The 27,920-nt window shown below is 47.9% G+C and overlaps 1 protein-coding gene across 2 annotated transcripts in view; it reads right to left on the bottom strand.

Moving 5' to 3' along the window:
* dnah7 (dynein, axonemal, heavy chain 7) overlaps window positions 1-27,920 on the bottom strand; it is a 498,762-nt gene that overhangs the window by 180,549 nt on the left and 290,293 nt on the right. For both annotated transcript variants that reach the window (XR_005459743.1, XM_038789116.1), the window contains exons 37-40: window positions 27,115-27,283; window positions 16,293-16,419; window positions 10,048-10,267; window positions 2,502-3,374 (exon numbers count right to left, since the gene is read on the bottom strand). Coding sequence is in view for 1 of the 2 variants with exons in the window: in XM_038789116.1 (XP_038645044.1) it covers window positions 2,502-3,374; window positions 10,048-10,267; window positions 16,293-16,419; window positions 27,115-27,283 (1,389 nt within the window). In the remaining variant the exon portion in view is untranslated. The remainder of the gene's footprint in view (window positions 1-2,501; window positions 3,375-10,047; window positions 10,268-16,292; window positions 16,420-27,114; window positions 27,284-27,920) is intronic.

Here is a 27,920-nt window from a genome sequence, read left to right as displayed (position 1 = left end):
TCCTCTAGTAGCGTCTGTCATGGTGGTCGCGGGCACGTCCTTGTCTCCTTCCATGGGACGTTTTTCAGCTGCAGGTATCGGAATTCTTTGTCCTTAGCTAGCTGGAGTCTCTCCGTCAGTTCATCCAGTGTTGTGACCCTGTCGTTGGTGTATAGGTCCCTGACTGTCAGTGTCCACCACTGTCCTGTCTCCACCTTGTAAAGGTGGCGTCAAGGAGCGCTGGGGCAAACCTATGGTTGTTACAGATGGGGACTTTGTCAGACATTTCGGTAAGGCCGAATTGTTGGCGTAACCGATTACAGTCGGAGGGCGGATACCACGACTGGGCTGCTGGAGTATTTTTTTGGTGGGGATGGGAGTACCTCCGTGGCGAGGACCCAAAGCGAGATCCCCCTGCAGGAGGCCTCCTCCGCATGCACCCACTCAGCTTCTGGCTCCTTTATCCATCCCATCACTCTTTCTGTTATCGCTGCCCAGTGGCAGTACTGTAAGTTTGGGAGGGCTAGCCCCCCCCCCCCCCCCCCGGACTTTGTTCAGTAGGACCTTCTTGGGATCCTAGCATTCATCCCCCTCCCCTTACAAACACCATGATTAACGTCCACTGAATTGAAAAAGGCCTTGGGGATATAGATCGAGATGGATCTAAGTAGGAAGAGGTACCTGGGCAGCACGATCATTTTGATCGTCTGCACTCTCCCTGCAATGGAGAGTGGGAGTGTGCGGATCCTTATTTACATCCTTTGTCAGACTGGTCAGGTTTCATTTGTGAACCTCCGTCCAGTCATGAGCGATTTGGATTCCCAGGCAGCAGAATTTGTGTCGGGCTTGTTTAAACAGCAGTCCCATCAGTGCTACCCCTCCCCCTTGCGGGTTCATTGAGAAGATCTCTCTTTTGCTCATGCTGAGTTTGTAGCCCGAGAAGGCACCAAACTCTTCCAGGAGCATGATTCCGTCCATGCTGCTTTGTGGGTGCGAGATGTAGAGGAGCAGGTCATCCACACAGAGGGAGACTCTGTGCTCTCTGCCTCCTGCCCTTTGCACCCCCTTCCAGTCCTTTGCTGTTCTGAGTACGATTGCTAGTGATCGATCGCTAGGGCGAACAGCAGTGGGGATAATTGGCATCCTTGCCTGGTGCAGCTGGAAGCGCTGAGAACTGGTATTATTTGTCCAAACAATCGCCACAGGGGCATTGTATAGGAGCTTCACCCAGGAGGTGAACCCTATTCCAAGCCCGAACTATTCCAGTACCTCTATGAGGTACTTCCACTCGATTCTGTCAAAGGCCTTTTCTACGTTCAGGGAGACGGTCGCCTCAGATGTTCTCTCCCCGGACGGGGTCATGATCATGTTCAGCAGGTGCCTGATGTTCGATGTTAGTTGTCTACCTTTGACAAAGCCCGTTTATCCTCTGAAACTACCTCTGGTACGCAGTTCTCCAGCCTTTTGGCTAGGATCTTGGCCAGTATTTTGGCATCTATGTTTAGTAGTGAGATGGGTCTGGACGAACTGCACTCCATTGGGTCTTTGTCTTTCTTAGGTACTAGTGAGATTGAGGCTTGTGTTAGCGTAGGTGGCAGTGTGCCGCTCGCCAGCGAGTCTGTGAACATCTCCTGCAGGTAAGGGTCCAGTGCTGTCGCGAATGTTTCACGTAAGCCCGCCGGGAACCTGTCTGGGCCCCGCGCCTTCCTCGCCTACATGGAGCTAATACTCTCCATGATCTCTCCCAGTTCTAGTGGTGTTTCCAGGTCCCGTTTTCTGTCCTCTCCCACAACTGGCATGTCCAGTCCATTGAGGAACTGTTTCATCCCCAAGTCCCGTGGTAGGAGCTCTGAGGTGTACAGCCCCTGGTAAAAGGCCTTGAAGATTTTGTTAACCTTGTCTGGGTCTGTTTCCAATGTGCCTCTGCTGTCTCTAATTTGTGCAATCTCTCTAGTGGCTGCCTGCTTTCTCAGGATGTGCCAGCAGGTGGCTGGCTTTGTCTCCATATTTGTATAGGTCCCCTGTGCCTGGTCGAGTTGGTGCACCACTTTCCTGTGGGGAGAAGGTCTTGTAATCAGATAATCACATAATTTACAGTGCAGAAGGAGGCCATTCGGCCCATCGAGTCTGCACCGGTTCTTTGGAAAGAGCACCCTACCCAAGCCCACACATGCACCCTACCCGCATACCTCAGTAACCCCACCCGACACTAAGGGCAATTTTGGACTCTAAGGGAAATTTAGCATGGCCAATCCACCTAACCTGCACAGCTTTGGAATGTGGGAGGAATCCGGAGCACCCGGAGGAAACCCACGCTCACACAGGGAGAACGTGCAGACTTTGCACAGACAGTGACCCAGCGGGGAATCGAACCTGGGACCCTGGCGCTGTGAAGCATTTGTGCTATCCACAATGCTACCCAGCTGCCCGAATCTGACTGATTCAAAAACTTAACACATAGGAGGTATTTAATTAAATATAATTTATTTTTCAAAAAACATGTGAGCAATCAATACACTTACCTGAAACCAGTTTATGGTGCAACAGTTGACAAGTGCAGGGAACTTCCTTAGCCTGTTGCGAAAAGCATCACCAATTGGACTCATTGCTAAAACGACATGTAGTTGATTACGACAGCGCTCGATAAACATGTTGAAAAGTGCCAATGGACTTCCATCAGTCTGTTTTGATTTATCTCTTTGGCGATCAATTAAACGCATACGTTCACAAACCTCCTGTTTCTCATCCACAGCAAAGAGATTTGGCACTTCTCCCGCATTCAATAAATTGTTGATGTCTTCTAGAAATGATTCTTGTTTAATCTGCGTGTCAGTAAATAAAAAAACGCCTTGCATCTCACCTTCGGTAGCTTTCCGGAATATTAGTTTTAAATCTTCTCGCCATTCACTGGAACCATAACTCTTGGAAATTTCCACTTGAAACAGAATGTAGTCAGCCATATGTGATGCAAGGCGAGTTAGTGACTGACGACCACTGCCTCCAACTCCCACCAAAAGTGCATGGCTATGGGGCTGCTTTAAAATACGGGAAATTCGAGAAACATGCTCAATTGCAAATCTGAATACAACCAGATTCATGGGTTTCTTACTGAGGTTATTAAACTCATCCAAATGAAGTTCAACCACTTTTCGTAACATTCTGCTATCAAAGATCTCTTTATAGCCTTTGTCATCACCTTTTGGATCACTAAAATCACAGAACATGAGGCTACGTAATTCATCTTCCATCACTTTGCCATGACCTTCAACATCAAGGTGTATGAAGATCTCATTAAAGTCCTCTTCCAACTGATTCGCCATCACTTCTCGAAGACAGTCAACAAGCCAAGCTCGATCTCCATCATCCACCAGACGATCATAGTAGACACGTAAAACCTGCATTTTAGACACAAATAAACTAGAATTAGGTTTGAATGTTTGTGACAGCAATAAAAATAAAACAAAGGCTTGCATTCATGTGGCCTTCTTAAACCTGTGACAATCAAAGCACATTACAAGTAACAAACTATTTTCAAAGTTATCCCTCTTGCTTTTGCAGGAAAATGCTGGATTTTTTATTGTAGAATGCCGGTCTGTGAAAGAGAGAATTGCAGCAAATCTTGCACATTTTAGTGGGATTTTCCACACACTCTGCCATTTTTCGTGGTGGCAGCCCATCACTGGCCAACAGCAGGATCTTCTTGACCTACCACTGCCGATGGGGTTTCCCGTTGAAAGCATCACTGGGAAAGCAGAAGTTCCCATGGCATCAATGGTCAGAAAATTCCGGCGACTATATTTATTTACAACATTACACATTAAAAACATACATCTCCTAGCCCAACAACCCACAGTTTTAGTTTTTGCCTATTTATAACTCCTTTGATCCAACCAGAACATTGCCAATAAAGAGGAACTAAGTGGCCCTTTCCAGAGGGGCAGCGGGAAAATAACTAATTTTTTTAGCCAAAGAGATCAAAATAATATTTCCAGGGTGATGGTACACTCCAGACTCTACAGTGCTTACAAGTCCTGGGTACACTCAAGCATACCGGCAGACACTATTGGTTCCCTCTCCAGGGACATCTGGGTATGGACGATTATTTTTATGCTTTCATGGGATGCGAGCATCACTGGCTAGGCTCAAAAGTACAACTTCAGCTACACTGAACCGAACACCATTGCTTCAAAGAGTTTCTTTTTCGCCAACTGGTTTATGACCTGCTCTCGACCCCTGTCAGAATGAATAGTTTAATAAGTGCTTAATTTGTTCTTCTTACTCTAGATAAAGGGCAGTCATAGTAATTGTGTCACACTTGAATTGATGGTCTTGTTGATTGGATTCTTCATGGGAAACACATTGAAAGGATTGAGTGGAGGTGATTAAACTTGATGGATCCTCAACGAAAAGTAAGGCATGTGTTAACAGTGCACCAAAACTGGATGGTGGAAGTTGCCTCAAAAGTGGTCTTCAATTAGATGGTGGTAAAAGAATCCCTCTTAGGTGTGAGGTGTCTACCTGCAGCTCTCTGATGTTCCCCTGGCACCATTCTTTCCCTCCTTCTCCTTGATGTTCATGATGTGGAGATGCCGGCGTTGGACTGGGGTGAGCACAGTAAGAAGTCTTACAACACCAGGTTAAAGTCCAACAGGTTTGTTTCAAACACGAGCTTTCGGAGCACGGCTCCTTCTTCAGGTGAATGGAAAGGCTTGTTCCAGAAATGTTTATATAGACACAGTCAGAGATGCCCGGAATGCGAGCACCTGCAGGCAATCAAATCATCAAAGATGCAGAGAGAGAGGTAACTCCAGGTTAAAGAGGTGTGAATTGTCCCAAGCCAGTTCAGTCGGTAGGCCTCTGCAAGTCCAGGCTTGTTGGTGGGGGCCGAATGTAATGCGACATGAATCCCAGATCCCGGTTGAGTCCGCATTCATGCGTGCGGAACTTAGCTATAAGTTTTTGCTCAGCAATTTTGCGTTGTCGCGTCTCCTGAAGGCCTCCTTGTAGAATGCTGACCCGGAGATCAGAGGCTGAATGTCCTTGACTGCTGAAGTGTTCCCCAACTGGAAGGGAACAGTCCTGCCTGTTGATAGTCGCACGATGCCCGTTTATTCGTTGTCGCAGTGTCTGCATGGTCTCGCCAATGTACCACGCTTCGGGACATCCTTTCCTGCAGCGTCCGACTGAGGCCTACCGACTGAACTGGCTTGGGACAATTCACACCTCTTTAACCTGGAGTTACCTCTCTCTCTGCATCTTTGATGATTTGATTGCCTGCAGGTGCTCGCATTCCGGGCATCTCTGACTGTGTCTATATAAACATTTCTGGAACAAGCCTTTCCATTCACCTGAAGAAGGAGCCGTGCTCCGAAAGCTCGTGTTTGAAACAAACCTGTTGGACTTTAACCTGGTGTTGTAAGACTTCTTACTACCCTCCTTGATGTTGTCCTCCTCTTGTGGTTCCTGAGCTTGATCCATTGGCATAACTTCATTGTAAGGGCTCACGATCACCGAATTTTGAAACATGCAACAAGTCATCACAAATCTAGAGCCTTGTCTGCCTTGCTGCTCTTCACCTCTTTTCTTCAGCAACTGATTCTGCTCAATCAGTCCTCATCCCCTCTTAGCATTCCTCCATCAGACCTGGGCCCCTAGTGAGAGCCCCGTGACCAATCACACTCTTTTTTGTGGTGATTCTGATAAAGTTTTCCAGAAGGTGCCTCACGGTAGCATGGTGGTTAGCATCAATGCTTCACAGCTCCAGGGTCCCAGGTTCTATTCCCGGCTGGGTCACTGTCTGTGCGGAGTCTGCACGTCCTCCCCGTGTGTGCGTGGGTTTCCCCCGGGTGCTCCGGTTTCCTCCCACAGTCCAAAGATGTGCGGGTTAGGTGGATTGGCCATGCTAAATTGCCCGTAGTGTAAGGTTAATGGGGGGATTGTTGGGTTACGGGTATACGGGTTCCGTGGGTTTAAGTAGGGTGATCATTGCTCGGCACAACATCGAGGGCCGAAGGGCCTGTTCTGTGCTGTACTGTTCTAAGGTGCAGTAGCACAACACCTCAGTGTGCTGAGGTGAACTCCTCAAAGAGTTTTTGAAATAAATGTTGGTAGTGTTCATAAAGTCTTGACAAAAATGTTCCAGAAAGTTTCCCAAAATGTATCAAATGTCCTCCTCAAATGTATATTAGTCAGTTGATCTCGAGTAGCAAGTGTATAGTTAAAGCTGAGCATGACTTAGTAGTGCTCAAATGCCTCACTAATGACTGCATCATTTTTGATCAGCTGGTTGTTGTTTGGGAGAGGTTGTTACTTGTGATGCAAGGGAGGAAGAATGGTGTACAACCGTGAGCATTGGGAATCACTTTAGTTATTCATCAGGGCCTTAATCACCTTTCCTAACGGCACTTCAAGTCCTTTACCATGTTGCCATCAATTCTAAAGGCGGGCTAACCAGATATTTCCGTTCAAGACTCCATCTTAGAGACTGTTTAGTGCCTAATGTGACCTAGGAAAATCACTCCTTTCGTTTTGATACAGTAAGTAATATAGATAGGAGCAGCTGGTTGCAAAGGGGTACTGTTAGATTAAGTGACTGTGCAAGACTGTAATAGTTGGAGATCAATGGCGAGATTTGTGAGGCCATCCACTTTAGATTGAAGAAAGATAGATCGGAGTATTTTTTAAATGTTAAGAAACAAAGAACTGTGAAGGACCAAAGAAATTTTAATTAGTAAAAGCTAGAGGGAAGATAGAAGAAATAATTCAAAATACTAATAGAATGTTTTAATAGAATGCTATAATCCAAAGTTAAGGTACACTTGAAATGAAATGAAATGAAAATCACAATGTCACAAGTTGGCTTCAAATGAAGTTACTGTGAAAAGCCCCTAGTCGCCACATTCCGGTGCCTGTTCAGGGAGGCTGGTACGGGAATTGAACTTGTGCTGCTGGCCTGCCATGGTCTGCTTTAAAAGCCAGCTATTTAGCAGTGTGCTAAACTAGCCCCTACCCGAAAGACATGCTTGTTAGGTGAATTAGACATTCTGAATTCTCCCTCTGTGTACCTAAATAGGCACCGGAGTGTGGCGACTGGGGGATTTTCACAGTAACTGCATTGCAATGTTAATGTAAGCCTACTTGTGATACTAATAAAGATTATAAAGAGCTGATAGCACAGGTTGCAACATATGAGTATGATGCATTAGCTATTACAGAAACATGGTTGCAGGGTGACCAGGACTGGGTTCTCAACATTCCAGGGTATATAATGGTTCAAAAGAACAGGTCAAAGGGGAAAGGAGATGGGGTAGCATTGTTAATCAAGGAAGATTTCAGAGCAGCGTTGAGTCGTAATATATAGGCAGTAGATAGTGATGTAGAATCCGTTTGGGTTGAAATCATGAATAGCAAGGGAAGGAAGACAAGGGTGGGAGTAGTTTACAGACCCCAAAACGTGACCTCTCAAGAGCATAAATAGGGAAATATCAAGGGCATGTTTGAAGGGAATTGCAAGTATCATGAGAGATTTCAATCTGCATATTGATTGGATAAACCAAACCAGCAGGGTACCGTAGAAGAAATTGTGGAGTGCATCAAGGATTGCTTTTTAGAGCAGTACATTGTGGAACCAACCGGGAGATTTGATTTTGGGTAATAAAGAAGATAATAAGGTATCTTGTGGCTAATCCCCTTGGGGGTAGTGACCACAATATGATAAAATTCCAGATACAACTTGAGGGTAAATGCCATATGTCCATAACCACTGTCTTCAACCAAAATAAGGGCAATTATAATGGTATAAAAAGGAGTTGTCTGAAGTGAACTGGCTAAACAAGCTGAGACACAGTAGATGGGCAGTGGCATATATTCAAGCAGCTGGGCAATTTAGAAGTGTGAGGAGTGACCTTATTTAAACAGGGTAGATGGTGAGATGTTTCCACTTGTGGGAGAGTCTATCAAATAAGGGGACATAGCTACAAGGTAAAGCGCCAGTTATTTAAAACTGTGGTGGTAGAAATTTCTTCTGGCATAGGGTGGTGGATCTCTGGAATTCTTTGCCAGGAGGTTGGTGGAAGCTGGATCATTAGAAGTATTTAAAGTGGAGGTGGATTAATATTTGATTGATAGAGGAATAGAGGGCTACAGAAAAATGTCACAGAAAAGGAGTTGAGGCTGGCATAGATAGAGCAGCACGGTAGCATTGTGAATAGCACAATCACTTCACAGCTCCAGGGTCCCAGGTTCGATTCCAGCTTGGGTCACTGTCTGTGCGGAGTCTGCACATCCTCCCCGTGTGTGCGTGGGTTTCCTCCGGGTGCTCCGGTTTCTTCCCACAGTCCAAAGATGTGCAGGTTAGGTGGATTGGCCATGATAAATTGTCCTTAGTGTCCAAAATTGCCCTTAGTGTTGGGTGGGGTTACTGGGTTATGGGGATAGGGTGGAGGTGTTAACCTTGGGTAGGGTGCTCTTTCCAGGAGCCGGTGCAGACTCGATGGGCCGAATGGCCTCCTTCTGCACTGTAAGTTCTATGTAAATCTATGTAACCACAATCGTATTGAATGGCGAGGCAGTCTTGAAAAGGCCTGGTGACCTACTCCTACTTCTATTTCTTGGGTAATCTTGTGAGGAAGCCATTTTCGAGATCAGCTTACAGACTTCCTTACACATCAATGAATATCACAGTCAGACAGTGGTACTGTGTGATCAACAGAGAGAAAAAATTGTTCAGCATTGTAAGCTACTACAGCCGAGCATAGGAACGAATGTTTCCAGTTGGAATGACTTACACTGCAGCATTTTAAGGATTTATAGAGATTTGTTCCAGCATGGTCAGGAGGAAGAAGAATCATCAAAATAGACTTTACTGTTGATGGCGGTTTTAAGAAACTCTGAGAACTGAGCAAAGTACCTAGCAATACCCACTCAAAGTTACTACTCGGTGAAACGGTCACAGGAACTAATTGGAAGCTGAGAATGACAGTGGATTGTTTGCTATAGGGAATGTATGAGCAGCACGGTAGCATGGTGGTTAGCACTATGGCTTCACCACACCAGGGTCCCAGGTTCGATTCCCGGCTTGGGTCATTGTGCGGAGTCTGCACGTTCTCCCCGTGTCTGCGTGGGTTTCCTCCCGGTGCTCCGGTTTCCTTCCACAAGTCCCGAAAGATGTGCTCTTAAGTAATTTGGACATTCTGAATTCTCCTTCTGTGTACCCGAACAGGCACCAGAATGAGGTGACTAGGGGCATTTCACAGTAACTTCATTACAGTGAGCCTACTTTTAGCTCACCAGGCTAAATCGCTTGCTTTTAAAGCAGACCAAGCAGGCCAGCAGCACGGTTCGATTCCTGTACCAGCCTCCCCGGACAGGCGCCGGAATGTGGCGACTAGGGGCATTTCACAGTAACTTCATTGAAGCCTAGAACATAGAACATAGAACAGTACAGCACAGAACAGGCCCTTCGGCCCTCGATGCTGTGCCGAGCAATGATCACCCTACTTAAACCCACGTAACCCGTATACCCGTAACCCAACAATCCCCCCATTAACCTTACACTACGGGCAATTTAGCCTGGCCAATCCACCTAACTCCACCTACTCGTGACAATAAGCAATTTTCCGTTTTCATTCATTTTGACAGTAAAGATTATTAATTAATGTAATTCTGTGGGGAATGTGTGCTAAGTATAAAAGGGGAATGGTCCCTTCAGCCATTTGTTACAGGCGAAGTTTCAAAATATGAAATTTTGTCATGCGATTCTTTCAACTATCAAATGGAAGTTCAAATCACTTCTTAAAAGTTATGGAAATTGTAACACACTTATGATCTAGTTAAACAGGTGGAACAAGTACATGAGGATGAATGGTCTACCTGTTTCTTTGTTGAGGGAAACATATTGTTGGTTAAGGAAATAGCACAATTATTAGTGGAAGATTTTGTGATACTTCATATTTGTCACCCACGTTTTCCATCTATTCTAGTAACTTGCCAATGAGCATTTGTTATTTTCACTGAAAAATCAATCAGTAATAAATAGGCCCCACGAAAGCGAGTAAATACAAATTTCACCTCATGAACCCAGAGACGCTTGATCACAGCTGGAGATTCTGATGTCTCTGGACTGCAAAGACACACTCCCTGAATAACACGGGAAAAATCCCGCAGGTTAAACAAATAATGAGACTTAGCCGGTGTTGGGAGTAGATTCTTCATTGCATCCTTGTAAACAGCCAAAGTGCCATTAATGATCTGTGGAGTCAGAGTTCCAAATTCCGATGGGAAAGTGAATCTAAATGAGAACACAATAATGCAATCAAAGTTAAGGTATTATTTTAATACCTTATAGTTACTATATAGAGATATAGTTTTTATTACTGATAAATGACAAATGCCGTTTTTATTGGACAGAAGAGTCAACAATCTCATAATTTTGTTGCTGGTATTTTCAACTATATTATTAGACTATAAACAAGTGATGGTATATGGGACAGAATTTTTACCTTCAGATCCACCAGCAATGGGAAAAGCTCACAGCAGGTCAGGAACCTCAAGTGGGGGCGTGGACTTTGCTGCGACATTCTAACTCAGTCACATTAGCATCTCGCTTCTGGATGTTTGACCAAACAGGGGAGGCAGGCATAATGATAATCCATACCCGACTGTTAAAGGATCTCTATTTAGAGGGACCCCAATAGGGAAGACTGGAAGCATACTACAATTAGGGGCTGGTTTAGCACACTGGGCTAAATCGCTGGCTTTGAAAGCAGACCAAGGCAGGCCAGCAGCACGGTTCGATTCCTGTATCAGCCTCCGCGGTCAGGCGCCGGAATGTGGCGACTAGGGGGTTTTCACAGTAAATTTATTTGAAGCCTATTCGTGACAATAAGCGATTTTCATTTCATTTTTCATTTCATTCTCCCGTACAGCACTCCTGAGACCAAGAAAATCTTCCACTCTACACAATCTTCCCTCTCTCTCGAGCAGCTTCTCACATCTGAAGAGCCAAAATTGACAATCATCTTCCTCTCATTGTCATTTCACATCTATCCCTTACATTCACCATCCATAAATGTGTTTCCACTCTTTCAAAGTATTAAATTTTTCACACAGGTAGCTCTCCTTACAGCTAGAAGAGATTGCAGACCTCCCGTAAAAGCCATTCAGTCATTGCTACCCTGACCACAGTAGAGGAAGATGCTATGGAGATCAAGAGAGTTTCAGAATGCAGGACTATTCAAGTTGGAAAGAATGGGATCTTCCAGATACGTGATGACAAAATTGAATATCTCAGAGCACAAAACATTGGCACATGTTGAACTGAAGTCATCACTGTCTGAAATATAATCATTAGCACAATGATGACTTTAAACACTTTCCCCATGCCAGTTCTAATTTGAATCTCTCAGCTGCCACAGGTTTTTCAAACATGACAAACATGGGGCGGGATTCTCCAATAATGGGGCTATGTTCTCATGACGGCGTGAAAAGTGGCACCAACCACTCTGGCGGCAACGGTCCCCAATAATGAGGAATACTACCCTTCCTAGGGGGATAGGCCAGCGTCAGAGTGGTCCCCACAGCTCCAGCTGGCGCGGATCGGCCGGCGCGAATTCGTGCATGCGCAGAATGGCCAGCGTGATTCCGCGCATGCGCGGGGTTCCCTTCTCCGCGTCGGCCCCAGGGCAATATGGCAGAGGAACATAGGCCCCCACAGAACTAGACCGCCCGTCGATCGGTAGGTCCCGATCGCAGGCCAGGCCACCGTGGGGTCCCCCCCGGGTCGGATTCCCCCCCCTTCCAGGACGGACCCCGCAGACACATCTTCCAGGTCCCGCCATCTGTGACCTGAGTAACCCACGCCGGCGGGACTTGGCCGAACTTGGCAGCCACTCGGCCCGTCGGGGCCCGGAGAATGGCCGGGGGGACCGCTTTCAACGGCCCCTGACCAGCGCGGCGAGAACCCCACGGGCAGCCGAGAATCAGCGGGGGTGAATCGGGAAGCCGGCGTCAGGGCACGATTCTCGTTTCCCCCCCCCCCGGGGATTCTCCAACCCGGCGCGGGATCGGAGAATCTTGGCCATGATGTTGATAGGAGAGGCTGGGGAGGCCACAGACGGGATTATACACTCTTAGAAACTCCCATCACACGGCTCATGCATACACTCCACCAGCTCAGTTAAATAAACACACCTTGGTGGGAACTTAAAAGGAGATAGTTAGACTGTCACATGACGAATCCCATATCACACAGGAATAGAAGCAGGTGATGGGGATCGGGACAGCAGTGCAAAGTCCCGGTTGGAGGACACAGGATCTTTCTAGCACTGCTCAGCTAGGTGCCGTTCCTGTGCGTTTTGGGGCACGGGAGAAATCATCCATTTGGATGACTACTTTAAAGCAGCAGCAGAAAATACGAGAGGTTCTGTCAGCATTTCCAGAGACACTGCATATTATTGCATAATGGAGTATTTGGTCTCTAGCATGAGCACTATGATGTCTCAGATCTTTGTTCAGATGCTCACCTCCATGGAAAGAGTGGCCACCTGCATGGAACATCCAACACAGCAGGCAACTATGTGCTTACTGACCCTCACCAGTGGGCTGCACAACGTGTCACCATAAATAGCATGGAGAGAAGGCTTGCCTGAAATGTGGTAGATTACACCCCCGTTCTTGCCTAGGGAAATACTAGTGAGTCGTACAATCATAGAATCCCAACAATGCAAAGGGAGGCCATTCAGTCCACCAAGTCTGCACCGACCCATGGAAAGAGCACCCTACCTATACCCACTCCCCCGCCCTATCCCTGCAACCCACCTAACCTTTGGACACTATGGGGCAATTTAGCATGGCCAATCCACCTAACCCACACATCTTTGGACTGTGGGAGGAAACCGGAGCACACAGAGAAAACCCATGCAGGCATAGGGAGAAAGTGCAAACTCCACACAGACAGTCACCCGAGGTGGGAATTGAACCCGGGTCCCTGGCGCTGTGAGGCAGCAGTGCTAACTGCTGAGTAACCGTGCCGCCCTTGAGTCATGAGAGGGAAGATGGGAAAGTGCATAAGTGTGATTCTGTCCAATGCTCCCACTTCTCACTCCTTGCTTTGTTAATCCCCTTAGTCAGAGCCCTACATGCCGTACTGTCCCAATGCCAGGTCTTTCCCTTCAGAGGTCCAAATGGGAGATCCTTTGGCAAGGCCCTCATGGGCCTCAAACCTTAGAGGACATCTGCCACAAGCACTTCAGCTGTCATAACAAGGGAATGAGTAGCCTGCCTCAAGCTCTGCTGAAGGAACTGCGGTAGCAACAACCATAACTTACATTTATAAAGTGCCTATAATGTACTGAAATGTCCCAAAGTGCTTCACAGGAGCATTATAAAACAAATTATGACACCAAGCCATATAGAGAGATATTAAATCAGATGACCAAAAGCTTTGTCAACGAGGTATGATTTAAGAACTATCTTTAAGGATGAAGGTGATGTCGGGTAAAGAGAGGAAATCTAGAACTTGGGGCCTTGGCAACCTAAAGCAGCGCTGGAGTAATTGTCATTGGAAATGCACCAAGAGGCCAGAATTAGAGAAGCACAGGTGTTTTGGAAGGCTGTGGTGTTGGAGGAGGTTACTGAGATGGGGAGAAACAAGGTCATGGAGAGACTGGAAAACTAAAATGAGAATTTTAAAATCAGGATATTTCTTGAATGGGAGCCAATGTAGTTCAGAAAGCACAAGAATGATAGAGTAAGCAGATTTGCTAGCAGCATGTAGAAATAATAGCAAAAAGAGAGAGACTTCACAAGGGGATATTTATAAATCACTTAGATATTTATAAATATGCCACTATTTCAATTTTATTGTAAATATTTCTGAAGCATAAATGGACAATGGAGGCCTGCAATAAAGATCACGTACCAAACGACAAATGGCCAAATCAGTCTTGAGGAGAACGTTATGATATGAGTAGAAGATAAGGAAAGGGTGTGAATGAGATGGAATGGCAAATGACTGTGGGATGTTTTGTGTTGGACAGGGAGAGCAGTGGACTCAGAAGTGATATACCATATTCCTTCACAGGCTTAGGTTAGCTGAATCGTGCCATTCTGTGTCTCTTGTGGATATCCTTGTGGCCACCTCATGGTCCTCCTGCTATTCCTCCTTTGAGGCTGCAGACATTCATTATCTTCCGCCTCCCGCAGATTGAGTTCTCTCTGCAGCATAATGTTGTGAAGGGCAAAACAAACCATGACGATTCTGGAAATCCGGCTGGTGCACATTGAAGGGCAACCGCAGTTTTGTCCAAGCACCTGAAATACAACTTCAGCAACCTTGTTCAATAACTGCTCTTGAGCTCCTGTGGCTCAGTTGTACGTTTCCTGTTCATCAGTTTCTCACAGGTGACATCAGCCACACTCTTAGAGAACAGCCCTTGTCTTTAAGGAATGATAGTTAACTGTTTGGTGATGGAAAGGTATGTGAGTGATCTCATTGAATAAAGACATCATGGCAACTTCCAGAATGCCTTGTATTGACATGTTTCTGTTGATTACAGACCAGCTACACATTAGTGAAGTGGAATTACTTTTGATTGACAAATTCATTTACAGAACTCGAGAGTGCCTTGATTGCCATGTCTGCATTTTATGATTCTCTGTTTCTTTGAGAATCCAGCCATTGCAGCAAATCCAAGAGTCCTCTTAATCTGACTGGCTTCATTAGAAACATAGAAAATAAGAGCAGGAGGAGGCCATTCAGCCCTTGGAGCCTCCTCTGCAATTCATTATCATGGCTGTTGATCATAGTAATCTGTTCTCGCTTTCACATCCATGTCATTTACTCCCTTAAGCCCCAAGAGCTATATCCGTCTTGAAAAGACACAATGATTTGGCCTCAACTACTTTCTGTGGTAGTGAATTCCACAGGTGTACCACTCTCTGGATAAAGAAATTTCTCCTTATCTCAGTCCCAAATGGTTTGCCGTGTATCCTTAGACTATGATCTCTGTTTCTGGACAACCCCACCATCGGGGACATCCTTCCTACATCTACCCTGTTGAGTACTGTTAGAATTTTATAAGTTTTTATGAGACCCCCCCCCACCCCCTTATTGTTCTGAGCTCCAGAGAATATATTCCTAATTGACTCAATCTCTCCTCATACGTCAGTCAGGTTATCTCAGGAATCAGTCTGCTAAACAGTCTCTGCGCTCCCTGTATAGCTTCAGATAAGGAGACCAGAACTGCAGTGTCCTGCAAGTATTGGGCATTGCAAGATTATAGAATAAAATAGAATAGAATATAAGAATGGCAAATTCTGGAGAGTGCACCCATTGACATTGGAGAGATGAAGTTATAAGTGTGGAGATATGAGGCTATTAATGGAGGAAAGGGATTTTAGAGTTGTGTGTTGCAGTAATTGTTGAGAGGAGTTGTGTGGCCAAACTGCAAGGTGCCAAGTTGGAGAATATCCTAAATCAAAATGAATTGTGAAGCATTAGTTTTTGAAGTGTTGTTTTAAAAGGGTGAAGCTTGTGCTGTTGGCCAGAATGTCCAACTGAGACAAACGGGGAAAGCTACAATTTCTTGCAACACTGATCTTCAGTCATCAGAGTGTTAGTGAGTAGGCAGTTAATGCCCTCTCCCTCAAAGTGGCACAACTGTGGGAGACTTGGTGAGGCCCACACTTAAAATAAACTCTACATTCTGCTTTCTGAACCTTTCAAGACCACTCAAAACTCTGAATGAGGGAAGCTGTGTATTCCCCAGCTTGGTGCTATGCCCTGCTGACCCCAAGGCACAGATCACACTTCCATATTCATAATTCTATCTAGCATCAGAAAAATATCGAAATAACAACTTGATAGAAAAATGAAAGAGTGAGCACACAAGCTTTATTTGTTTGTCCTCGAGTGTGTTGGTTAAGTATTCATGCTGCTGCAGAAAACTTTCCTCCTGGCGAGCTAATATTTTGCTTTTGTACACTTTGCATGAATACCTACACCAATGGGTATGCAGATGAGCAAATTCAGAAAGCATGTGTGTGTCCCTCAAGAAACCTTGAGTGATTGTTACTTTTTTTTAATGGTGCAACAACAGTTCATTATTTGAAGAAAATCCCAGGCTAAAGAGTGAAAGTAAATTGCAAACAAAGGAGAACATCATTTAAAACAGTGTTTTAGCAGATCATTCTAGGCCATTCCCTTGCTAACATTTTTAAAGAACTGAGTTAGGTAAGGTTGGAAGTAATTTAAACATGACTAAAACTACTGCCAGTTAATTGCAACATTTAAATCTTTAAGTAATGTAATATACCTCAGGTTAAACTGCCAGTCAAGGATCCGAGAGAAAATGATGTACATGGTTTGGTCATCAAATTCATTAATAGTCACAGTATTAAAGTGCCTCATGTATCGAGGTGTAATTGGGTTTCTACCACCACCTAAGAAGAAAATAATTTGGTTATTAACAAAGCAAAATGCATAATAAAACAGCAAAGGAGACTGTGAGATTTCATGAACTATTGTTCTAGGAACTGGTTACAAATTCATAAGTGAGATGACGAGATAAACACATGCCTGTTGCATAAATTGGTGAAATGTGCAAAATACTTCAAATGCTGCAATCTGAAACAGTGTCTGTAAGAAAAGAAAGGGGAGTTAACAGGCGGGATTCTCTGGTCACCCAGCTGCATGTTTCTCGGCGCCGCGTCATTCTTTCCTCCTGCCGCTTGTCAATGGGATTTCACATTAAGCCATCCCACGCCACCAGGTAACCCGCGGGTGGGGATGCGCTGCCAGCGGGAAAAGAGACTCTCTCGACGAGAGAATTCTGGCCAACGTTTCGAGTTCTTTGGCTCTTGTTGCATAAATTGGTGAGTTTATCAGTGCCATTTAGCAAAGCCAGAAGGATTATTAGTGGTGAACAAAAATGGAAGCAAAATCATCACACAATATAAATTTATAAATAAGGAAACAATTATTTTTTGGTATTACTTTAAAATAAAATTAAAGAGAAAGAAATTCAGCTTTATTGCACCTATTGTCCAGGGATAAACCTGGCATGAGACACAATTTTGAGGGATCAATGTTTTAAGGGGGTCTGAGAAATGTGCCAACAAAATTGTGTCTGACATATTTTTTTTTAACAAACAATTTTATTGAGGTAGTTTTTGGCTTTGTAAACAGTTACAGACATCAACAGAAAGAAAGCAAAGAAGGCAAAAATGTGCTAACATCCATGTACTTTCAATACTTCAATCGTAACATACTGCACAAGCCCACTCCTCTCCCACCGGTACTACCCGCCATTTTGTCCCTCCTACTCTACTCTACTCTACTCTACCCTGCCCCCTGCCCCCCTACCACCCCCTGCTGACGCTCACTCTCCCGCAAAGAAGTCAATAAATGGTTGCCACCTCCAGGCGAACTCCTGTACAGATCCCCTCAAGGCGAACTTAATTTTTTCCATACCCAGGAAACTCGACATGTCCGCAAGCCACAACTCAGTCTTCGGGGGCTTTGAGTCCCTCCACGCCAATAGTATTCGTCGCCGGGCTATCAGGGAAGCAAAGGCCAAAACATCGGCCTCTTTCTCCCCCTGGACTCCCGGGTCTTCCGAAACTCCAAAAATTGCCACCCCTGGACCCATCGCCACCCTTGTTTTTAGCACCCGGGACATGACGCCCGTAAATCCCTCTCAGTACCCCCTAAGCTTAGGGCATGCCCAAAACATGTGAACGTGGTTCGCTGGTCCTAGCGCATTTGTCCTCTATCCCAAAGAATTTGCTCATCCGAGCCACCATCATATGGGCCCGGTGAACAACCTTAAATTGAATCAGCCTGAGCCTGGCACTTGTCGCGGTCGAATTTACCCTACTCAGGGCCTCTGCCCACAGCCCGTCCTCCATTTCCCCGCCTAGATCCTCCTCCCATTTAAGTTTCAGTTCCTCCGTCTGGGACCCTTCCTCCCTCATGAGCACCTTATAAATACCAGAGACTCTACCCTCCCCTTCTTCCCCCATAGAGACTATTCTGTCTTGGATCCCCATTGGCGGGAGGCGTGGGAAAGATGGGACCTGTCTACGAACAAAGTCCCGCAACTGTAGGTACCTGAAATTAATTCCCCTTACCAGCCCAAATTTCTCCTCCAAGCTCCTCAAACTCGCAAAGCTCCCTTCCAGGAACATATCGCCCACCCTTCCCACCCCCGCCCGCCGCCATACTCGGAACCCCCCATCCATACTCCCGGGGGCAAACCGATGGTTGTCGCTGATTGGTGCCCAAACCGACGCCCCCGTCTCCCCTACATGCCTCCTCCACTGGCCCCATATCCGCAGGGTCGCCACCACTACCGGGCTGGTGGAGTACTTGGCCGGCGGCAGCGGTAGAGGAGCCGTGACCAGGGCTGCCAAGCTGGAGCCCCTGCACGAAGCATCCTCCACCCGCTCCCAGATAGATCCCATACCCACCATCCACTTCCTTATCATAGCGATGTTGGCCGCCCAGTGTGTCTGACATTTTTAGGCGACCCCTGGCATCGAGGTGAAAAGGCATTCATTTCTTTACACATATAAATAATGGGCTGGATTCGCTGCTCCCTCTACTAAGATCGGGAATCCCAAATGGGTAGGGAATCCTGCTTTAGCCCAAAAACAGGACCGGCACCAGGCAGCAGACCAGTCTCCGGTCCCGCCATAGCAGGCTTCCCGCCTCGCACTGGCGGGAACATGCAAACAACTCATATGCATTAATTTGAATGTGATTAAAGGGCTGGAATCCTGAATCCCCCTCCCTCATCCCCATTATGCTCCACCCCTCCCGGCGGGAGTCATGCAAGCGTGATTTGGTGCAAGTATTTACAAACAGTATGCGAACACCATGGCCTTTGAGGGGGAGCAAGGTGGTAAGTACCTTTTTCATTGTCTTTGGGTTTGCTGGAGGTGTATGCCTGGGATTATTGGGGACTGACCTGGTGGCAAGGGTGTGGACTCAGGATGTTCCGCTTCGGATCGGTGTGCAGTGGCTGAACCTCCCATTTCTATTTTTTAAAAACTAGCAACTCACCTCTCAGGTGTTACCTACAGGCTCCTGCCTGTTTAAACTGTTGACTGCTGCCTATATACTTGAAATGCTCTGAGGTCTCCTGATCATGGAGGTATCTACCTTGTCCACCTGGAAACCCTCATGTATCACCAGTATATTCAAAGGGTTGGCCTTTCCCATGATCAATTACTGGACAACAAGGTGGACTCCTCATTGCACTCCTTAGATGCGCAGCTCCACAGCAGAGGCATCATGATATTAACAGAGCTAACCCCCACAAAGGACACAGGGGCCTGTGGATCCCGGACCCACTCAGGAAACCTGAACAGCAACCTGTCACACCTCTGTGTTAAATGCAGGCTCCACATCACACTGCAACCAAGCTCTGAGCAAAGGCACACATCCCACAGTGACCTGGTATCTGAGCATAGAACCTCATGCCTGTACGGTATGAATCTCTCTACCCACAACCAGTAACCACCATTCTGGTGGGAAGGCACAAGGTTCACTCAAAGAGTACATCCACGGTAGGCCCCACTGGGAGAACCAGGACAGGGGCCACATGGCTATCGCAGCCATCAGTACCCCATTTGGCAGGGACATGTGGTGACGCTAAAAGTTTTGCACATCAAGGGGCGGATGCAAGTCACTGATGGGAACAGGGCTGCAGTGTCAAGTGCATGATCAAGAAGGGGGCTGGGGCAGAACTAGGTGAGGGTAATGGTGAGGGTAGCTGAGTGGTCAAACTCAGGATTACCATGTAATTTGGGAGGTTTGGTTGCTCAGGGAACCATCACCTTGCTGACAGTCTCTGACTCTCCCCTGTCCCCCTGCACAGAAATGGAATTTGGAACCCAGCATGCTATGCTAGCTATCCCCCTTCCCGTTGCTGCCATAGAAGATGCATGGTGGTGAGAATGCCGGGGCCAGCCCAGGGAAGACCTTGCACGACAGGAGCCTGCCCAAGAACAGCAGGATTTAGCACCAATCCAAGGAGGGCAGTGCCCCATCAGACCACATTTTTACAGTTGGTATTCGTCCTTCGAGTGGCTGCCATCCTCGTGAACCGCCTTCGACTCCACCTCACCAAGAATACCTTACGCCACCTGTTCCAGATGGTGGCGGACCTGGCATTATGAGTACGAGGAGAACAAAAGCTGCTCCCGGTTGCTGTCAATTTGATGGCTGCCCTCAACATGTATACCTCTTGCTGGTTCCAGGGCTCAATCGGCGACATATGCGGGATTTAGCAAACGTCCGTGCACAGGTGCATCCAAAACGTCACGGATGCCCTATGCGCCTGGACAGCTATCTACATCCACTTTAACCAGAACCAAGCCCACCAGGATGCCAGGGCAGCTGGACGTGCTGCCATTGCTGGTGTGCCCCAAGAACGACAGGCCCCGTCAGATGAGAAAGACCCGGAGCTAGCTCAGCAGGCTGTGGAACAAGTCCTTTAGGATCGGAGAAACAGGGAGAACCTGATCAGCTCCTGATTTGCTGACTAGGAAGCCAAAAGGCCAGCAGTGCCATCGTCATTGCCCTCCACCAACCTCAGTCCATTTTGTCTAATAAGCCTCCCCCTCATCTTCCCATTAGCCTTTCACCCCAATTTCCCCTTAACCTTTCACCCACCTTGGCCTTAACTTTTCACCCCACCTTCCCCTTAGCTTTTCACCCCAGCCTTCCCTTAGCCTTTCAACCCTTCCAACGCCTACAGTTCTCTTCCCCCCCTCTCATGGTCATCTCAGCTTCACAGCAGGGTGTTGGCATTATTTGCGGGCCCAACTCACTGTGAGATGAGCTCTGGTGCTCCTAATTGTCTGACAAAGTCTGCCTCCTGTCTTGTAGATAACATACCACTGTCCACCCGGATGATCGCTGGTTATGTGATAAGGACTCCTTCTCATGGGCCACATTATTTTGAGGGGGTGGGAGCAGGGTGGGATGGAGCAAGCCGTGGGGTCATAGACTGGGGATGCTGGCATACTAGGCTATCTCACACTGCGCTTCCCATGGCCTGTCACTACTCGGTGAGGATGGATGCCTGTGGGACATCCAAGATGCTCAATGACCTCCACTGGGCCACGTGGGTGGGTTGGCATTGGCCCCCTGGCACTGGCCCCGCCTGCTATCTCCCTGACTCCCCTGTACCTGGCACCAGCCCTGCATCTGCCATCGCCCACCCTTCCCCCCCCCAAGCACAGTATCACGACGTGCCCAAACACACTCTTGCGCCCACCAGCACACTGCACCCATGTCTAGCAGTGGTTCACCCTTGTGTCCCCCACCATGCAACCCCCCCATGCCTGAGCCATGCGGCTCACGATGCCTCCTCTCTGTCACTGCACGAGACATTGGCCCACAACAGATAGGAAAAGGCCCAGATGGGCGCTGGGGTGCCAGACCTCAGGGTCCACACGAGGTATGGGCCCTGAAGGTTGCTGGGTGGCCGACGACAAGAGTGAACACCGATGTCAAGCATGGCCTGCGCTGCCAAGGTGTATATCCACTGGTCCCCACCCAGGTGACCTGTCACACTTGAGTGGTTCATGCCAGGATGATGATCCTTCCCTCTGACTGACCACATGTCCATTGTCCCGCAAGATCTCCATCTGATGGCAACGACCCATACAGAGTGTCCCCCGAGCCACCACCCCACCCCACCCACCGCTGCCATCTAAGGGAACACCTCAGAGGAGAGCTCCGAGGGTGTCACAGTTATCATCCACACGCTACACCAGTGCAGACACACACCTCAGCGGTAAAAGTAGTGGCCAGGCTTCAGGGGTACAATCTGGTGAACACCGCACATGTGCAGATACACACAGGTGGAGGCAGGAACGTCCAGGGGAGACAGCAGTCAGAGGTGCTGGATCCCAGGACCCAGCTGAGTCCCAGACAGATGCTGAGCCTCTTGTCCAGGTTATCCCAGAGCTGATGCAGTCGATAGGGTGCGGCCGTGATATTCAGAGGGGGATGTCAGCGACATTCCAGTGGGTTCATAGCCAAATTGAGGAGTCTCAAAGGCTACAGGCTCAGGAGATAGTGCCAGCAATGCGTGGCACCGAGACCAACACTGGTCAAATGGCAAACACAGTGGAGAGCCCAGAGCACGATGTCAGCACCTTGAGTAATGGTGTCCAAGGCATTGCTCAGTCAGTGACACCATAGTTTAGCACCTTGACAGCTTGTCCGAGTCGCAGGGGGACTAGTCCATGACGCAGGTGACCATACCAAGGCGCTGCGGTTTGTCCCAAGCACAGTGGTATGTGTCCCAGTCTCAGGTGGACCTTGCCGGAGCACTGCAGAGCACATCCCAGTCTCAGGTGGACATCGCTGATGTGCTCCAAACATGCCCTGGTCGCTGTGGACCATGTCCCGGACACAGGTGGACATTGGCATGGTGCTGCAGCGCACGGCCCAATCAGAGAAGGGCATCGACACCATGGTGCAGACATTGGGGAGCCGCCAGGGCTGACAGAGCCAAATAACGCAGGGGCATCCAGAGCTCATTCCAGCTGCCCCTCCATCCCTGGGTGGCCCCCAGGGCCCAACGGGCACCAATTGGGAGGAGGCAGCGCTCAAGGCCAACCCCTCGGGGTTGCAACGCCAGTCACCTACTCTCCCAAGTCCACCCCCCTGACAATGGCACTTCTCAGGATCAGCGTTCGGAATAGGGTGGCACAGGCATGTGCTACCACCTAGGTCTTCAGGACCCTCTGGCCTCAATCCCCCCAGAGGATGCCCGCCAGGAGCATCAAAGGCCAGGGGGCATGATACACAGCAGGCTGCCCCCACCCCTTATGTGCACCCTGGAAGCACACCTACGCAGGCTACTCAGAAGATGATCACTGAGAGCACATTGGGGGGAGCAAGGTTGGGGGGGGGGGGGCACCATCAGGGGCTAGGGACAGTTGCGCTCCTAATTGTGCATCAATAAAAAATATTACACCTGAGTCATGTGAAGCCTCTGTCCTGTTATTCCTACTACACAGGTCATCCTGTGCCCCCCTCCCCCAGTATCCCTTCGCCCTCCCCTCAGCCCAGCCCCCCCCGGACTCCCAGCTACCAGATCTCTGTCCACTGCTCTCTTCCCGTCCCCCCGTCCCCCATCCAAGGCATACCATGGGTGTGAGCACGCACTCAGCAGACAGACAGGAATCAGACTATGGCTTAGATTGAGGAGCTCACAGCGGGTTATCAGCACCCTTCTGCCTTGTTTATTGACCCACTGACAGTGCCGACACAGGCCCACCGCTGGAGTGACGTAACACAGACCCTGGGAGGGTGGAACATGGCAATTGAGGGGGGGAGGGGGGAAGGGGCTAATGGGTGGGGGAATGATCAGGGAGGTAATGCGATGTGGAGGGCACAGGTGGGGATGGTGAGTGGGAAGGGGAGATGTGGAGAGATGACAGACGAAGCCACGTCCTACGAGAAACGGGCAAGGATAAGGGCCCCGGGTATGCCGGACCCTTGCCACAGTTCCCTGGCCTTCACTCTCCGGTTCGTCCCACGGATCCTCTCTTGGCTCATCCTCCAGCACCTCCTGGTCCGACTCCTCCTCGTCTATCTTCCTCAGAGGTGGCCGCATGTTTCTCCTCCTCCATCCCCAACACGTCGGTCCGCTGCTGTGCCAGGTTGTGGAGGGCATAGCAGACCACTACAAAGCAGGCGACCCTCAGGGGGGTGTACTGCATTGCACACCGGAGCAGTCGAGGCAGCGGAAATGCATTTTCAGCAGTCTGATGCACCGCTCAACGACAGCCCAGATGACCACATGGGCCTTATTATATCGGATCTCCCTATCCTCAGCGACCTCCGTACTGGTGTCATTAGCCAGGTCCTAAGTGGATATCTCTTATCCCCAAAGGCCAGCCGGGCACCATGGAGTGTCCTTTAAAGATGCCGGGGATCTACCCAGGATGTAGCTGTCGTGCACATTCCTATGGAAGTGTGCACACACGTGTATGATCTTCAGCTGGTGGTCACATATAAGGTGGATATTCAGGGAGTGGAACCCCTTCCTGTTAGTGAAGTGCGCTCCCGGCCCGAATGGTTGGCGCAATGTGACATGCGTGCCATCTATTACCCCCTGGACCTGGGGCATCCTGGCAATGGTGGAGAACCTTGCTGCCAGGGCATCTTGATGGGCTTGGTCCAAGTCAAAGTTTACATTATCAGCTGCTTGGGAAAACAGGGCATCCGTGACTTCACTGTAGTGTTGATTTCTCTGGAGTCCAGGACAAGTGTCCAAGCCACATGACCTGGTTGGGATGCTGGGCACGAACAACCAGCTGCTTAATGGCATGTGTACCCACGGGCAACCAGTTGGGAGCTGTGAAGTGCCCCCAATTACCAGATAAAAGCAAATTACTGCGGATGCTGGAATCTGAAACGAAAGGGAAAATGCTGGAAAATCTCAGCAAGTCTGGCAGCATCTGTAGGGAGACAAAAGAGCTAACGTTTCGAGTTCGATGACTCTTTGTCAAAGCTAACAGACAGAGAGAGTGGGAAATATTTATACTGTGGAGTGAGAATGAAAGATGAGTTATAGCCACAGAAACCCAGGGAAACTTGGTACTAATGGCCACAGAAACCAAGGGGAAAGAGTGCTAATGGCAGTCCCCAGAGAGGACAAAAGATGTGAAAGGTCAACCAGCAGGGAAACTAACATCAGAGCTTGAACTGTAGGTGTGGGGGGAGGGGAAGGGGGAAGCAAAGAGGAGAAAGGTGCAGGAAAGGTGCAGGAAAGAAAGAAATGGTAAAGGACAGTTAAAATGAAATGAAAACAAATGGGTCGAGGTGGGGCTGATCATCTGAAGTTGTTGACTTCGATGTTCAGGCCGGAAGGCTGTAGCGTGTCTAACTGGAAGATGAGATGTAGTTCCTCCAGTTTGCGTTGCGCTTCACTGGAACATTGCAGCAGGCCAAGAACAGACATGTGGGCATGGGAGCATGGTCTTTTGTTAAAATGGCATGCAACAGGAAGGTCAGGATCTTGAATGCGCACAGACCGAAGATGCTCAGCAAAGTGATCACCCAGTCTGCGTTTGGTCTCTCCGATATAGAGGAGACCACATTGGGAGCAGCGAATGCAATAGACCAGATTGAAAGAGATTGAAGATTGGAAGTTCCAGATTCGAAGAGATTCACTTTCACTTGCACCTCTTTCAATCTGGTCTATTGCATTCGCTGCTCCCAATGTGGTCTCCTCTATTTTGGAGAGATCAATAAGATCACCTCTCATTTTATCAACTCCAGCGAATACCGGCACAATTTGTCCAACCTTTCTTCATAAAACAACCTGGGAAATATTCTCTGGCCTCTCTGTGGTGCGTTTTCCAGTGGCCCACCAATGGCTGGCTGTGGGATCTTCTGCTTCCACCGGTGTTAATGGGATTTCCCATTGAATCCACTCCATGCTGCCAGGAAACTTGTAGCAGGTGTGTGTCATTGGTGGGACTGTAAGATCCCAACGGCGTGGTCAGCCAGAAGAACTTGACCCCTTCCATCCCAGAAATCATTCAACTGAACCTTCTCTGCACTGCTTCAAATGCAATTATATCCTTTCTTAAATAAGGAGATCAAGACTACATATGTGGTCTCATTCCTGATGTGGTCTCATCATTGTCGATAAAACTGAAACATCCTTACTTTTGTATTTCATTCCCCTTGCAATAAATAATAACATCCCATTTGCCTTCCTGATCACCTACTGTAGCTGCATACTAACCTTTTGCAATTCATAAACCAGATCACCCTGATCCCGCTGTACAGAATTTTGCAATTACGCCCCATTCAAATAATATGCTGCTTTTCTATTTTTTTCTACCAAAGTAAACAAATTCATATTTTCCCACATTATACTCTATCTGCCAATTTTGTCCCAATTAACCTGTCTATATCCCTCATACCTTCTACTCGATTTATTCCTCACCTATCGTTAAATTATCAGCAAATTTAGCAACATTACATTTGATCCTTTCCTCTAATTATTGATTAATGTAAATAGTTGAGCTTCCAGCACTGATCTCTGTGGCACTTTATTGGTTACATCTTGCCAACCTTTAAATGATCCATTTATCCCTACTCCCAGCTTCCTGTTAGCTACCAATTTTAAATCTATGTAAATATAGTACGCCCCGCTGAGACTGAACTTACATCATTTCCTCCACTTGCAAGTTCAGCTCACCAGTGCAGGAAAAGTACTCGCAGGTCGGGTGCCATTTTTAAAGGCTGCTCCAATCTCTTGACCCCCCCCCCTCCCTTCAGCTACCCTACCGCGGCGTCCGGACCCCCACACTGCACCCAATCTACCTCTTACAAAGTCCTCGATCTCTTTCACCCCACCTCTGAAGGGCAAGGTGGTACCCTGGCACTTCCACTGGCACCTTGGCACTGCCAGCCTGGCACCCTGGAAGTGCCCCTGGCAGCTTGGCAGTGTCAATGTGCCCAGGTGCCCGTGGAAGTGTCAGGGTACCACCTTGTCCAGCGGCTGACCACCCGGGGTCTCCAATGGCCTCAGAGACCAGCCCCCCCCCCCCCCCCCACTCCCCGCAGGTACTATTACACCAGGTCCGCATTTGTGTGGACCAGTGCTATACGGTGTCCTGGTGAAGCCTCGCAGGCGAGGCCGTTAAGTCCCGGGCACCGGGAGAATCTGGCGCAGATATTTAAATATGTGTGTCTGGATCTTGTTCACCAAGGGCAAGATCCAGATCGTAAAGTCTTGTGAGATTCCGTTGAATCTCATGAGTCATTTCGGACGTCACGATTCTCGTGAGAGGTCTCTTGCAAGATTCAACGGCCTCGCCGCATTACCACGTCAGGTGTAAAGAGGCCTGTAAATTGTGCCCATAATGTTCTAGTGAAGCTTGGGCAGTTCATTACGCTGAAAGCATATCATACATACAAGTGGTTGCTGTTATTCTTTGAAATGGAGCAAAATATTTCATTCATACTATAGTTGTATCAATATGTTTACGACTATTTTATTGCAGTCATCATTTTTTTTTCCAATCTTCATAAATATTTATAAATTGTTTATAAATATAGCTCTGAAATAGATTTGTCCCTTGGTAACTCACCTGGTGGTCCCATTGCACAAATAATTTGTATGTCCACAAGTTTAATTGTGCTGCAATCTTTCAAGTCATACCAGTTCCAATGGTCTAACCACTGACGGAGAAGCTCAACCGGTGGCTGAGCACCATAGACTTCTCGTTGTGGCATGTTCACATCATCCACAAATACAACCTGAGAAAAAAATAATAGTATTGACATAACATGAATGGTACCACATTTCAGGTTAATTTCCAAAGAAAAAAGTTCCCCTTATTGGGTACGATCAAATGGCCAAACTGCACATGAAAAGCAATGCAAATGGCGCAACGCGGCCAACAGAAACCGGGAAACCCCGCTCCCTGGATGTACCCGGTTCGCGGAACCTAATATAATCTCGTGAGATGTTGCAATATAAAGCCTGCCCATTGTGGGCGGGAATGCTTATTGGCAAATTTGCTTATTAAAACGAGACAGCTAGTCTCTCTGTAATATGCAGTTTCCTGAGGCACTTGAGATGTTGGGATCTATCCCTTTTGCTTCGGAGACGTCAGGCAAGTGCTGTTCAGTACTGGTCTCCACAAATGGGGATCAGACGGAATGATACTCGTGGGGGTCTCCCAGGGGATCAGAGGCCCCCAGGTGCATTGGCTTTGGGCAGGTTGGCATCCTGACAATGCTGGTGCCACCTGGATGCCATCTTGGCACTGCCAATGTGCCCAGGTAGCATTGCCAGCTGGCAGGGGTGCTGCCATAGTACCACATTGGCACTGCCAAGTGCCATGCTGGCATTTTTCCTGCATTGTCAATCGGGCCGCGATGCCCTTCACGG

Source organism: Scyliorhinus canicula, chromosome 2, assembly GCF_902713615.1.
Source record: "Scyliorhinus canicula chromosome 2, sScyCan1.1, whole genome shotgun sequence".
Lineage (NCBI taxonomy): Eukaryota > Metazoa > Chordata > Chondrichthyes > Carcharhiniformes > Scyliorhinidae > Scyliorhinus > Scyliorhinus canicula.
This window is presented reverse-complemented; position numbering and strand designations above follow the sequence as displayed.